This window comes from Aptenodytes patagonicus, chromosome 7 (assembly GCF_965638725.1).
Source record: "Aptenodytes patagonicus chromosome 7, bAptPat1.pri.cur, whole genome shotgun sequence".
Lineage (NCBI taxonomy): Eukaryota > Metazoa > Chordata > Aves > Sphenisciformes > Spheniscidae > Aptenodytes > Aptenodytes patagonicus.
Genome location: NC_134955.1, coordinates 67,883,579 through 67,898,263, shown reverse-complemented (window position 1 = coordinate 67,898,263; position 14,685 = coordinate 67,883,579). Strand labels below are relative to the sequence as shown.

The following is a 14,685-nucleotide window of genomic DNA, read 5'->3' as shown; positions in this document are numbered from 1 at the left end:
ACTTTAGTAAAGCCTTTGACACCGTTTCCCACAGCATTCTCCTGGAGAAACGGGCTGCTCGTGGCTTGGACAGGTGCACTCTTTGCTGGGTAAAAAACCCGGCTGGATGGCGGGGCCCAAAGAGTGGTGGGGAATGGAGTGAAATCCAGTTGGCGGCGGGTCACAAGTGGTGTTCCCCAGGGCTCAGTACTGGGGCCAGTTCTGTTTCATGTCGTTATCAGTGATCTGGACGAGGGGATCGAGTGCACCCTCAGTAAGTGTGCAGACGACACCAAGTTGGGCGGGAGTGTTGATCTGCTCGAGGGTAGGAAGGCCCTACAGAGGGACCTGGAGAGGCTGGATCGATGGGCCGAGGCCAACTGTATGAGGTTCAGCAAGGCTAAGTGCCGGGTCCTGCACTTGGGTCACAACAACCCCATGCAACGCTACAGCCTTGGGGAAGAGCGCCTGGGAAGCTGCCCGGTGGAAAGGACCTGGGGGTGTTGGTCGACAGCTGGCTGCATATGAGCCGGCAGTGTGCCCAGGAAGCCAAGAAGGCCAACAGCATCCTGGCTTGTATCAGAACCAGTGTGGCCAGCAGGACGAGGGAAGTGATTGTCCCTTTGTACTCAGCACTGGTGAGGCCGCACCTCGAACACTGTGTTCAGTGTTTTTGGGCCCCTCACTACAGGAAAGACACGGAGGTGCTGGAGCGTGTCCAGAGAAGGGCAACGAAGCTGGTGAAGGGTCTAGAGCACAAGTCTTCTGAGGAGCGGCTGAGGGAACTGGGGTTGTTTAGCCTGGAGAAGAGGAGGCTGAGGGGAGACCTTATCGCTCTCTACAGCTACCGGAAAGGAGGTTGTGGCAAGGTGGGTGCCGGACTCTTGTCCCCAAGTAACAAGCGATAGGACGAGAGGAAATGGCCTCAAGTTGTGCCAGGGGAGGTTTAGATTGGATATTAGGAAAAATTTCTTCACCGCACGGGTTGTCAAGCATTGGAACAGGCTGCCCAGGGACGTGGTTGAGTCCCCATCCCTGGAGGTATTTAAAAGACACGTAGATGTGGTGCTTAGGGACATGGTTTAGTGGTGGACTTGGCAGTGTTAGGTTAACGGTTGGACTCGGTGATCTTAAGGGTCTTTTCCAACCTAAATGATTGTATGATCTTTAAGATTTTAGAATATTTTTCTTTTTGGTGTTATCTCCAACCTTTCTTCTGTACAGGAATAGTATGTTTCACTTTCAGTTGAGATTTGGAGAGACTATACAGAGAACAATTGGCAGGAGTCATTAAACAGATTTTATTTCTGTTCTAGGGACGAAGAAGACTTGCCCGTGATGCAACCCCTGCTAGAAAAGATAGTGAAGAGGATAAAACACAAGACAAATTAAAAGACAGTAACAAAGAAAACAAAGATATAGAGGAAACACCTGAGAATGCAGAAAAGAAAGAAAATGAAACTCCACTAGGGAGAAAAAGTACACCAAAGCAAAAAGAGAAAAAAATTAAAAAACAGGAGGATTCTGATAAAGAGTCAGACGAAGAGGAAGAGCGGCAGAGGGAGAGGTAAATGTTAACTTGTATCACTTTCTTACGAGTATGTCTGTGTCGTGATTGAGCCACACTCCAAGCAGAAGCATACACAGAATTAGAGGTCTGGCCACTTTCTAAAATGTGGAATTCAGGGACTTAATTCACTCAGCCAGACAGGAAAGGGAAAATTTTATTTCAAGCTTGTAGAGTCTACTGTACTTTATGAAGGCGTCTTTTTCTGGTAGATGCGAGACAGTATTTTTCGCTTTCATTTTCTTGGAAGGTCTTGCCAAGGTTGTGTGGGTGTTTTATCACACTAGTACGTACAAACACCAAGTAGACCAGGCTATAAGTATGTCAGGTGCTGTATGGATGGTGAGCAACTGTTTGGGCAGACTGTTCTGGGCAGTTGAAATAGAAATGGAAAAGAGAGCCCTTCTTCTCCCGTGCTTTTGCTTAAGTGTTTAGTGAGGGTTGGTGAACCTACGGCTTGCCTTTTTTTATTGTTACTTGATGTACTGTAGGCAGGCAGGAGGGGTATCAGCTAATAAAGCAAAGGAGAAGGAAAGAGGGAGTTTGAGTGAAACCTAGAGGTAGGTTGAAGAGGAAGGGATGGAGACATGGAAGGGCAAAGGGAAAAGAGCATCCAGAGACTAAGCTTGACAAGTTGAATTGGATTTATAGTCCTGGTTACAAACGAGTTGTGAGCATGTGACTAATATATTACCAGAGTAGACCTCTTCTTAGCTAACTTTGGCTGTGGTCAAGGGCAGTGTCTTACCTGTTTAAGCTGGCTTTCCTACCTTGTTTTTCTTGTCCATGTGGCTAAGTGGTGTGGACACAAGTTGATACGGAATAAAGCCTGACTGTATTTGCATATTTTCATTCAAAGAGCTTTGAGGAGTGGGAACAATACACAGTTATTTTCAAGAAAGTGTCACTGTGCAGTCCAAAAAAACCAATCTTGCAGTGCACCATAGCATGCAGAAATGCCTCAAATGAAGGTACAGTGTGGGTGTGCAGCAGGTTGCAGAGGTATGTCCGATGACTGAGGCATCAAAGAGTTTTCTTTAAATGGTGCGGATGGTGCTTGTCCTGTTTCTTTTAATTGTTTGCCACAAGATAGTTCATCTTTCACTGAAGGCTAGCAAATACATTTCATTAAAAGCAAACCCAGAGCCTTTTTCAGTATTTTCTTTCTTGGTGACTTTTTGTGGTTTAACTTTTACATTATGCTAAATTCACCCTAAAAATAGGGAAAGGAGAAGTATAGGTAAAAATAGGTTAGATTGTAAGTCTTGAAAATATGTTTAAGTAGAATGTTTAAATATTAGATATAGCTAATAAGAGGTAAATATAGCTAATAAGAGCTGTGTAGACACTTTTAATCTTGGTTAAACACTGTTGTGGTCAACTTCTTTTTCAATGGGGTGGTGTTTGTATGCATGAGAGGATCACTGTGATGGCAATTCAGACTTACTATGTGCTGGTAGTAAACTCTAGCCTATTGAGCAAACTGTAGAAGAGAGAATATTTTTTTTTTAACATAGTTAGTCAAAATCAAGTATATTTTAAAAACTGAAGTTAGTCCTTCCTGTCTTATTTAGGAGCCAAACACTGAGTTAACTTATTCTTCTTTTTGTATTACCCAAATGTTCATTTAAACAAAAAAGTCTTTAAGCTTTGAGGTAGTTGTACACCTAATAAATTGTGTTTAGAATATAATATTTTTTTTCCTGGATATTTTTGGCACTTACCCCTGTTCTGTGTAAGTCCTGTTTTTGACTTAAAAAGCTGTGTCCAAGCTAGTTTCGGAGGCAGTGCAGGATGCAGAAAACGAGAAAAATTTTTGTTGCAGCCTTTTTCTTTTGTAGTAGCTTGGCTACAGTAGTTAAATGTTAAAACTTTGATTGTCATTAATTAGTGGGCATTTCAAATACACTTTACTGCAGGGAGGAAATTGAGAACAAAGGAGAATCAGAAGGTGAAGAGGATGAGGAGGATGCAGAACCCTGCCTGACTGGAACCAAAGTGAAAGTAAAATATGGACGTGGAAAGACTCAGAAAATTTATGAAGCCAGTATTAAAAGCACAGAAATTGATGATGGAGAGGTTTTGTATTTAGTTCATTACTATGGTTGGAATGTAAGGTGAGGAGAACAAATTGCCTTTCATTTCTTTGTTTGTTAAAAGGATTATTTGCAAAAGAATTTTTGTTTTTGAGAAAAAAAGAGAAAGATAGTTAGTGACTTGGCTCTGAATTGAATTATCAACATGATAACAGGATCTGACTCTATTATATTTTTCAATCTTAGTTGTTTTGTTCATGGTATGACACTATTGCACTGAAATCTCAGAATATACTTAACTTGTATGTTTCCAAGTTTCCATCCTGCTTAAAGTGAGTAATCCTCACTCCTCACAAGAGTATCCCTGTAATTTATTGTGTCAGCTAGTGTTACCAGCATCAGACTGCTATTTAAAGGGAGTTATTGATAACAGTGAAGACATCTACGATTAAGAGTATCAAGCACTGAAATTTTGGCAACAAAATTTATTCTTGTATTCAGTGTTAACTGTGATTATAACAAACGGTTGTTACGTGTAGAGAGGGTAGGAGAGGGCTAAGCAACAAAGAACTACAGAAAAAAATTAATCAAATGCTTCTCTTGGTAGCCATGCTTTATATTCAATACTGCTGTAGAAGTGGCTTTTTTGTTCTTGTTGTTAAGAGCATTGTGATTATCTATATAAACAAAAATATCACCAAAATGATATTTTTTTTAAAATACCATGCTTCTGGTATATAACTTGAGATGTGCCAAATCCATATTTTTCTAAGTAAACTAAGCAAATTTCTTTATGTGGCTACATTAAGTTTATGTGTGTTGGAGGTATCCCCAAATACTTACATGTGTCCCTTTATCTTATTAATAACAGGAGATTTTGAGGAGCACTAGTAGTATATCTGTGCTTTTCAGAATCTCATACAGTCTGTTGCTATAATTTTAAAAACTTCTCCTTTTAAAAAAAAAAAAAAAGGGCTGTTTTACTGTTGGCACATGGTGTGGTGAAAACTGACTTCTGTATATCGTGTGAAATAATTGACAAGCTTTATAGCTGACGGAGTCCCCTGACTTCCAGTGCTTTGCTAGCGAGAGACAGGGAAGTTTTCACCTCCATTCCCCTGTCCCGTAAATTTTTTTATGGGTTAAAAATGTAATTCATCCTTCTAATGCCAGATACTGCATGTGTTTGTAAATATATTGCTCTGCTTTCCTACCTCTCCTTAATATTTTCTGTAATGCAGTCTTTTAGGCCTCATATTGCAAACAACTTCTTTATATGTAGTAATAACAGTATGCTGTTATTTACTTTTAGATATGATGAATGGGTCAAAGCTGATCGGATTATCTGGCCTGTGGACAAAGGAGGACCAAAGAGAAAACAGAAGAAAAAAACAAAAGTAATGGTTATTTCAATAAGTTTCTTGTGGTACAATACTTACTATCACTGTTCCTTTTTTTTTAAAAGTCATTCAGTCCGCAGTCTAGTTTTTTAACAGAAGTGTAGAGCAAAAGGAGAAAAGGTTTGATGATCAGCAGTAAAACATTGATAAAAATTCTTTTTTTCCCCCGTCAGAATAAAGACGACAGTGAAAAGGATGAGAAGAAGGATGAGGAGAAACAAAAATCAAAGCGTGGGCGACCACCTCTGAAATCTACTCTTCCATCAAACACAGCTTGCAGTTTATCCAAAACACCTAATAGTGAAGGTAAATCAGGAGCCAGAAGTGCACGGAACACCTTGTCAGATTCCTCACCATTACCAAATGGAACAGAAGGTACATCTGGTGCACTCGTGTTCTGGCATGGCAGTGCATGTGAACAGTGATGTAATGTGGTGCATTAATATGACAACTTCAGCGAACACAGTGCTGTCAGCAGCTTTGAAGTCCTACTTAACCAGTCAGTGTTCAAGCAATATAACAAAACAAATTTTTGGCACAGATTTTACTCTATAAAAATTAATACTTTTCATTTTAGTAACACCTCGCAGGCGGATGAGATGTAGCTCAGGAATGTTTGATTCTGATAGAGGATCAAACAGTGAGTGATCTCAGTCCTGTGTATGCTTTTGAAGGTTTTTTCAAAAGAGGTTTGATTTTTATTTTTTACTTTTTTTTTTTTCCGTCCCCGTCCCCGTTGTCCCCATCCCCTCCGTGAATTTTATTGAGGAAGTAGTTGAGCTGACACTGCTGAGGAGCACAGTTTGCTCACAGAAGAGCTATGGCATGGAAATGACTGTGCAAGTCATCCCATATTCTTTAGCCAGAGCCTTTCAGTCTTAATCTTGAACAGACCAAATCTAGTCTACAATGATAGACTTTATTGTGGTAATTAAGTCCTCAACCTCAGTACTACATCATCCAGCAGAGCTGTTAATTATATACAAAGGACAGCAATATTTTTGTTATTTCTGAGCCTCTGTGAACAAGAACTGAAGTGAAATCACTGTCTCCTTTTAGTACAGGTCCCTGAATAATCTTCTGGTAACGTAACAATGCTTGTTCTGTATATGGTGCGTGATTCGTACAATAGTTTAGCAATGAAATGTCCGTATTGTGGTGTGGAAGGTTTTTTTTTTTCTGTTTGGGGGTGCATGGAGGGGAGGAGGCTTGGTTTTTGGTTTTGCAATGTCAGGTGCAGGAGGCATTATCCCCAGGTAGATCATGGGAATCTGTAAAAGTATTTTTGCTACTATAAACTGTAATTTGTTTATATTGGCTTATTTGGGAAATAGTAGAAGTTCTACTACTATTATAGTTTCATAAGAGTTTTGAGTAAAAATAAGAACTGTAATAAGCGTGTTGAATAATGCAGAATTTTTAAGTTTGAAATTGTTTGTTGTAAACTGATGCTAATACCATAGATTACTGGCAAAAAGTGTTTGTGTGGTTGAAAAAAGAAATTGTGCTGAAATTGATGATTTAGGGTGCTGTTTCCTTCTTTTTTAAAATTTTTTGCAGACTCTGGCTCATCTGACAGTGAAGCAGATGAATCATCTGAAAAGAATTTGAATGAAGAATTTTCTCCAGAAACTTCAGAACTGGAAAAAAGTGAAAAACTACATGATGAGAAACTAGATGAAGAAAATCCAAAGATTCCTTATGCGTTGAAAGAAAATGACAGGACTCAAGTACAGCCGTTAGAAACACTGAAACTGGAAGTTGAAGAAAGTGAGCAAATTGTTCAGATTTTCGGAAATAAAACAGAACAAATAGAAGAAATCAAAAGAGAGGCTGAAAAATCACCTAAAGGAAAAGGGAGAAGGAGCAAGACAAAAGATTCCTGTTTAGAGAATGCAAAGATTTCACCAGGAAGCCAGGAAGAGGTGGCAAATGAATCTCTTCCAGAACCTGAAAGATTAGACATGTCTTCCTTGGACTGTAAAGAGATTTCCAGCACTACTGAAAGTGAAACAGAACCTTCTACAAAAGATAAGAAGCTTTTGAAAAGGAAAACTTTGGAACAGGCATCACCTGAGAAGAGAAATCGACGAGAGAGTGAGATGGAAGTGCCAAATATTGTATCGGAAGAGAGGACCAATGAATGTACTGGAGCAGAGGAATGTAGAGGGCTGAATGCTGAAGAGTCCCTCAGAACTGAAAATGAGGAAATGCCATCCCTAGTGGCAGAATCGGTTCAGCACGGTCAAGACCTGAGGAATGAGAACTTCGAACGTCCATCTGAAGAAAATGAGAACGTTCCCTTAAAAGATGAGGATGATGCAATGCCTCAGATTGGTCCTGAAACTTTGCTCTGCCATGAAGTAGACTTGGATGACTTGGATGAAAAGGAGAAGAGCAGTAGTGAAGACGCAGTATCGGAAAAGCCAGACCCTAATGCTTCAAATTCAAATCCATCTGCCTTACCCCCTGCTGTCCAGTCGAGCTTATCAGTGGCTTCACCTCTTACTCTTAGCCAGGATGAATCGCGCAGTATCAAGAGTGAAAGTGACATGACTATTGAAGTCGACAGTGTGGCAGAAGAGTCTCAAGAAGGTCTCTGTGAAAGCGAGTCTGCTAATGGATTTGAAGCCAGTACTACGTCAAGCAATTGTAGCATAGCCGTGCAAGAAAGAGAGATTGGAGAGAAAGGTGAGCACTTCCCGTGAAAAGTCATTCTCTGCTGTAATGATTTCTGAAGTCATCTTAAGTCTGGTGTTACTTTGCTAAAATTTACTGGTTTGTTTTGTCTTCTGGTTTTAAATTTCTTTGTTGCTTATAAAAAGAGCTTGTTAATAGCAGAAGTATTTGAGGTGTCTTGTCTTTTCTTATTCTTCGCATTTAGGTCAAAAAAGACCCAGTGATAGCAATAGTGGAACACTGGCAAAAAAACAAAAGCGTACTCCAAAGCGAACAAGTGCTGCAGCCAAAAATGAAAAGAACGGAACAGGTACATTCCTGGAGGGGGAGAGGGGGAAGGTTATGCTGTCCTATGAACATGTATAAGGGCTCGCTGTTCTCAGTTACCCATTATTTCTGTTGGATGGGACTTCCTTGTCAGGGTTTTTCATTATTATTCGTCATGATTATTGGCTGTTAACTGGAGAGAACTTACCAGCTCTGTGGTAGCAGTGTTGCTGGGAAATCTCTTGGCTATTTTTAATTACTTCGTTAGGAAAAACTTTTAATAACTGTGTATATTAGCAGTTACTAAACATTTACCATTATGCTGATTTTTATATATTGGGTTGGTTATGAATTTGGGAGAGGGGAGCTTGTTCTGAATAGAAACATCTCTTTCTCATGGTAAAAAGTGCATTTATGAAGTACGAAAAAAATGTTTGATGCTAAAGAATAACTTTTCAGCAAAAGAAACCTTGTGTGTTTTTATCTCAAGTATGTGACTATTTTATAACTTGCTATAGAAATCTGGATTTTTGTGTTTCTGTAGCTCATCTTTGGTGATCATTGTTTTGAATGAGTCAATATATTTAGGCCCTGTGGCAGCATTGTTATAACTTTTAAATATCAAACTAAAATATTAATTATCTGACATACCATATTCAGGCATATTTAATATGCCTGTGTAAAACTTTGCAATGATTGTGGGGAATCTAAGATATTTGCATATATCAGCTTAACATTTTCTGTTACATGTTAAAGCTTTTATGCTTTTAATCATGTTTCAGAACTGTTCCTTTAGATGTGTAAAGCAATTTGGTAAATATATACAGTCATGTGCTACCTACCTATATTAATACAGTTTTGATATTTAAAAGAAGGATTCTAGTGTCTGCTTTATATTAGAACGCCAAAGTATATGACTTAAGATAGTTTATCAGTGCTCTAATCTTATTTTAATAAGCTGCTTTATTGCTTCTGTAAAAAAATTTGACTATCGCTTTTTAACTGAAGGCCTAGTCAGCCCTTGACTTCTCCTGCATTAAGCCCTGGAGGGAAGAGGGGCCCAGGAAAGCTGGGTAATATTCAAGGATCACCTCCTCCAAGCTCAGGAGCGATGCATCCCAACAAAGAGGAAGTCAGGCAAAAACGCCAGGAGGCCTGCATGGATGAACAAGGAGCTCCTGGACAAACTCAGACACAAAAAGGAAGCCTAGAGAGGGTGGAAGCAAGGACAGGTAGCCTGGGAGAATTACAGAGAAATTGTCCAAGCAGCCAGGGACCAGGTTAGGAAAGCTAAAGCCCTGATGGAATTAAATCTGGCCAGGGACGTCAAGGGCAACAAGAAAAGATTCTATAGGTACATTGGGGATAAAAGGAAGGCAAGGGAAAACGTGGGCCCTCTCCGGAACAAAACAGGAGACCTGGTTACCTGGGATATGGAGAAGGTGGAGGTACTCAAAGACTTTTTTGCCTTGGTCTTCACCGGCAAGTGCTTGACCCTCACCACCCAAGCCACAGAAGGCAAAGGCAGGGACTGGGAGAATGAAGAGCCACCTACTGTGGGAGAACATTAGGTTTGAGACCATCTAAGGCACCTGAAGGTGCACGAGTCCATGGGACCCAATGAGATCCATCCGCGGGTCCTGAAGGAGCTGGCAGATGAAGTTGCTAAGCCACTATCCATCGTATTTGAGAAGTCGTGGCAGTCCGGGGAAGTTCCCACTGACTGGAAAAGGGGAAACATAACCCCCATTTTTAAAAAGGGGAAAAAGGAAGACCCGGGAAACTACAGGCCAGTCAGTCTCACCTCTGTGCCTGGCAAGATCATGGAGCAGATGCTCCTGGAAGCTATGCTAAGGCACATGGAGGACAGGGAGGTGGTTCGAGACAGCCAGCATGGCTTCACCAAGGGCAAATTGTGCCTGACAAATTTAGTGGCCTTCTATACAGGGTTACAGCATTGGTGGATAAGGAAAGAGCAACTGACGTCATCTATCTGGACTTGTGCAAAGCATTTGACACTGTCCCGCACGACATCCTTGTCTCTAAATTGGAAAGACGTGGATTTGACAGATGGACCACTTGGTGGATAAGGAATTGGCTGGATGGTCGCACTCAGAGAGTTGTGGTCAACAGCTCAATGTCCAAATGGAGACCAGTGATGAGTGGCGTTCCTCAGGGGTCAGTATTGGGACCAGCGCTGTTTAGCATCTTTGTTGGTGACAGGGACAGCGGGATTGAGTGCACCCTCAGCAAGTTTGCCAACGACACCAAGCTGTGTGGTGCTGTCGACACGCTGGAGGGAAGGGATACCATCCAGAGGGACCTTGACAGGCTTGAGAGAGGTGGGCCTGTGCAAACCTCATGAAGTTCAACAAGGCCAAGTGAAAGGTCCTGCACGTGTGTCCCAAGCACAAATACAGGCTGGGCGGAGAATGGACTGAGAGCAGCCCTGAGGAGAAGGACTTGGGGATGCTGGCTGATGGGAAGCTCAGCGTGAGCTGGCAATATGTGCTGGCAGCCCAGAAGGCCAATCGTATCCTGGGCTGCATCCAAAGCAGCGTGGCCAGCAGGTCGAGGGAGGTAATTCTGCCCCTCTACTCTGCTCTGGTGAGACCCCACCTGCAGTACTGCGCCCGGCTCTGGGGCCCCCAACATAGAAGAACAAGGACGTGTTGGAGCGGGTCCAGAGGAGGGCCACGCAGATGATCAGAGGGCTGGAGCACCTCTCCTGTGAAGACAGGCTGAGAGAGTTGGGGTTGTTCAGCCTGGAGAAGAGAAGGCTCCGGGGAGACCTTACTGCAGCCTTCCTAGTACCTGAGGGGGGCCTACGAGAAAGCAGGAGAGGGACTTTTTACCAGGGCATGTAGTGACAGGACAAGGGGTAATGGCTTTCAAGTGAAAGAGGGTAGATTTAGATTAGATATAAGGAAGAAGTTCTTCGCTATGAGGGTGGTGAGGCACTGGAACAGGTTGCCCAGAGAAGTTGTGGATGCCCCATCATTGGAAGTGTTTTCAAGGCCAGGTTGGACAGGGCTTTGAGCAACCTGGTCCAGTGGAAGGTGTCCCTGCCCATGGTGGGGGGGGTTGGAACTAGATGATCTTTAAGGTCCCTTCCAACCCAAACCATTCTATGGTTCTGTGATTCTAATGACCAGTACATTTGAGAGTTCAGTGCGTGTTGTGTCTGGTAAGGTTATACATTGAATCTGATACGGTTCTTCCTTGTGTGCATTCTGGGATGATCTGAACAAGAAGGAGCAGTTTTTTCTTAATAATTTTTTCTGCCTATACTTACAATTTTAAAAATGTCAAGGTTGAGGGGTTTTTTTTCTGAAGTCCAAATACATTTCTCTTACTGCAGGACAAAGTAGTGACAGTGAAGACCTTCCTGTCCTGGACAGTTCAAGTAAATGTACTCCTGTAAAACACATAAATGCATCCAAACCACAGAAGATTTCTCGATCACCGGCAAGAGTGATTTCACCTCACATCAAAGATGGAGAGAAGGATAAACACAGAGAGAAACACCACCACCAGAATGCTTCGCCTAGAGTATATAAATGGAGTTTTCAGCTCAGTAAGAATTCTTTAAGTTGACTTGATTAGAGGGAATTTACAAGAAATCTTGTTCTGAAAGAAAAATGTGCAAATTTGGGGATTCTAAAGTAGGCATAGGCTTTTTATGGTGTAGTTATGGAAGCGTGTTATCTTTCATGCTGCACCTTGTATACTCTTCAGAATTGCATTCATTTGTTTAAAATCACCTTGATGAAGCTATTTTTTCTTTTCTTCCCACTTTTAAGATGAACTAGACAATATGAGCAGCACTGAAAGGATCTCCTTCTTACAAGAAAAACTACAAGAAATACGAAAATACTACATGTCCTTGAAGTCAGAAGTAGCAACCATAGACAGGAGGAGAAAACGATTAAAAAAGAAAGACAGAGAAGGTAATTTTCAGATTTGCTTTATGCTTCTAATGAGAAGTTAATTTTCTTGAAAATACAGAACTCAAAGCAACTTGGGTTTAATTGACTATTTTTGAAAAAAAACGTGTTATCATCTGTTCGTGTGTATACATATTTAGAAAGAACATTTGTGGCTTTTCAGAACTCGAACCTAACAAAAACATTCACTGACTATTTTATAACTGCATATTAGAAACTTGGACTTCCTAGTGCAAGCTCGGTCTGAGTTTTCAGTCAGTGTAATGACTCATCTGATTCATCTTTTCAATTGGTGTGTGATGCAGAAAGGGGAAGGTTACCCAGTTTATGGGAACATAGCAGTGAAAGCGATTGACAAAAAATCTATATCATTTTTTTGTGATCGTGCCACTTCTTTGAGGTCTTTTAAACAACCTAATATAACCAAGGAAACCTTCATTCTGACATGTACTTTGATAATCTGATGCTGATCTGTTGTTCTATATGTTCAGTGTCGCATACAGGAGCATCCATGTCATCTGCTTCATCAGACACTGGAATGAGTCCATCATCATCTTCTCCTCCACAAAACGTGCTTGCTGTAGAATGCAGGTGATACACATTTCTCTGCCTTGCCAGCAACTTGCTGCCATGGACATAAATCCTGAAATTCAACCACAGAAAGCACTCAACTGGTTTGACATTGCCAAGTATATTCTGTACACACTTCCACTGCTGGACTGTACCTGTTCTCCCCTCCTACCCTCTTCTTTTGTTTAATTTACTGTTCAGAGAAATTAAGCTCGTTGGTAACTGAAGGTTTGTAGGCACAATGTGACATGCTTGTCATTGTGTTTGTTTCTGTTTTGTTTTGGTTTGTTTTTTGTTAATGCAGAGAAAGGGCACTTATCAAATTTGAAAAGTTATGTCCAATGAAGCGTTCAGGTGTTCTAGGGAGATCTTAGAAAAGCAAGTGCACCAAGCAGACATCAGAGTATTATCAAAAAGAATTGAGTAACTGCTGCACTTTCACCGAGCTGTACGTTAACCCTTGGTGAGTAGTTCCTCTTTGTGGAAGCACTTGCTATACAGAACTGCCAAAGTATGTGTTCAGCAGTGTGCCCAGTTTTAAAGGTGTAAATGGGACAAAATAAATTGTGAAAGGAAGTGTAGTTGACTGAAAACTACAGTTGTAATAAGTCTTCCACTTTTTATAGGATTTTTGAGCACACAATTATGCAAATATTTTAATGTTTATTAATGTTTACAGTGGAATTGTGAATAGGTTTTCAGTGGACTATCTTATCCCTTGACAAAAATATTTTGTCTTTTTTCTATGTAATTTCAGAGTTTTTATTTTGTTACAAAAAGACGAAAAATGAAATATATAACAACAATGAAGTTATTTAACAAGATTTCTAAAGCTGAAATTTTTGTGTAAAATAAGGTATCTTGCAACTTGTTAAATATATTTATTCAGACATTGGATGTTGTATTTTTATGTATTTTTTAAAATATTAATAAAATTGGAAAAAAAACTCTAGGTTAGTTCACTCTTTCGATAAAACACACTTACCAGTTACGGCTCTTAAGGAGGTTTTATCCAGTAGCCATGCCTGTATTTCAAATGGGTCTGTCTACGTACCCTCCGCAACGTAGATCTGTAAGCGGGCATCTGGATTAAACTATGACTTTATTTGGAAACTTTGGCAGTCCTAGTACTTACGTTGTTTTGAGGAACAAAATTTATTGGGTTGCCCTTAAGATACTTTGTCACAAGGTCTTATGTTTGCTGTACTGCCGAATGAATTTATATCTCCCAAAGTTGAGATGCAACAATAAAGTAAAGCAACTGTGTATGCTTTGTCTGTGGATTGTCCCACAGACAGATACAGTTTGTAAATAACTCTTCCAAAACCATGTATTTAAAACAGTTTGCATATACATTATGTATAAAAGTGATTTTTTTATCAATTTTTTTATTCATGTTTGTACATTGAAAGGGGTTCTTAACCCCTTTTTCTGTGTTTAATATGCTGTAGAGTAATAACATAGATGCTCTAGACTGTATATCAGGATATTCTGGTTCACACGGCAGAAAGTCAGAACGAAACACTAGTGATGGCGTAGCATTACTAAAATTGATGTTTCCTGAAATTTCATTTTACAACATTTGTCAACTTGTGATTCCAATTCCTTCCATTTTCACAGAAAATTAAAGAAAAAGTACTCTTGTAAATGCACTTTTTCTGTCTTTTCTTAAGCAAAGCAGAACTATTTCAATGTAAGATAAATATGGAGCTCACTAGACAGCGTCAATAAAGGCCATGTTTTAAACATAGGCTTTATATTCTATTTTTATTTAAGTGATTGTTCTTGTAAATGTCTGGACTTACCTAAATAGGAAAATTAATCTCCATAAATTGTTGTAAAGACTTTTTTCAGAGCTAACTTCTACTGTTAATCTTATAATAGCTATGAATAAAAAGCAATACTCGTTTAAAAGGAAATAACATGGGTCACATTTTCTCAGATTATCTTCCATGTTTAATAGTTGCAGAAGTAAATTTTAAATTTGGTGAAATAATAGGATTAATTACATCTTATGCGGACATCTAACCTCTGTCTACAAACTGTGTGAGACCTTAAACAGGCATATGCGCACACTCAGCGTGCACAGGTGACGGGTGAGCTCTGAACTGTCTGTTGTTCAGGACAGATGTTCACAGCGTGTACACTGACTGCTTCTCCTTCTCTCTTAGGAATGTTTAACATATTGCATGGAAGACTGCAGGTATGGTTCCATGAAACACGGAAACCCATTCTAACAG

At 40.3% G+C, this 14,685-nt stretch overlaps 1 protein-coding gene and 1 long non-coding RNA gene across 2 annotated transcripts in view; one reads left to right on the top strand and one right to left on the bottom strand.

Moving 5' to 3' along the window:
- ARID4A (AT-rich interaction domain 4A) overlaps nt 1-14,191 on the top strand; it is a 54,716-nt gene extending 40,525 nt beyond the window's left edge. Inside the window, exons 16-24 of the mRNA XM_076345674.1 lie at nt 1,296-1,546; nt 3,466-3,663; nt 4,895-4,979; nt 5,156-5,357; nt 6,543-7,673; nt 7,867-7,971; nt 11,290-11,505; nt 11,732-11,878; nt 12,367-14,191. Coding sequence (XP_076201789.1) covers nt 1,296-1,546; nt 3,466-3,663; nt 4,895-4,979; nt 5,156-5,357; nt 6,543-7,673; nt 7,867-7,971; nt 11,290-11,505; nt 11,732-11,878; nt 12,367-12,470 — 2,439 coding nt within the window. The 3' untranslated portion in view covers nt 12,471-14,191. The remainder of the gene's footprint in view (nt 1-1,295; nt 1,547-3,465; nt 3,664-4,894; nt 4,980-5,155; nt 5,358-6,542; nt 7,674-7,866; nt 7,972-11,289; nt 11,506-11,731; nt 11,879-12,366) is intronic.
- Nucleotides 11,880-13,745, bottom strand: LOC143163799 (uncharacterized). Its single transcript, XR_012995965.1, has 2 exons — nt 13,431-13,745; nt 11,880-12,518 (listed from the first exon to the last, which is right to left on the bottom strand). It is a non-coding gene; the product is annotated as an uncharacterized LOC143163799 (long non-coding RNA).
- Nucleotides 14,192-14,685: the final 494 nt, after the last annotated feature.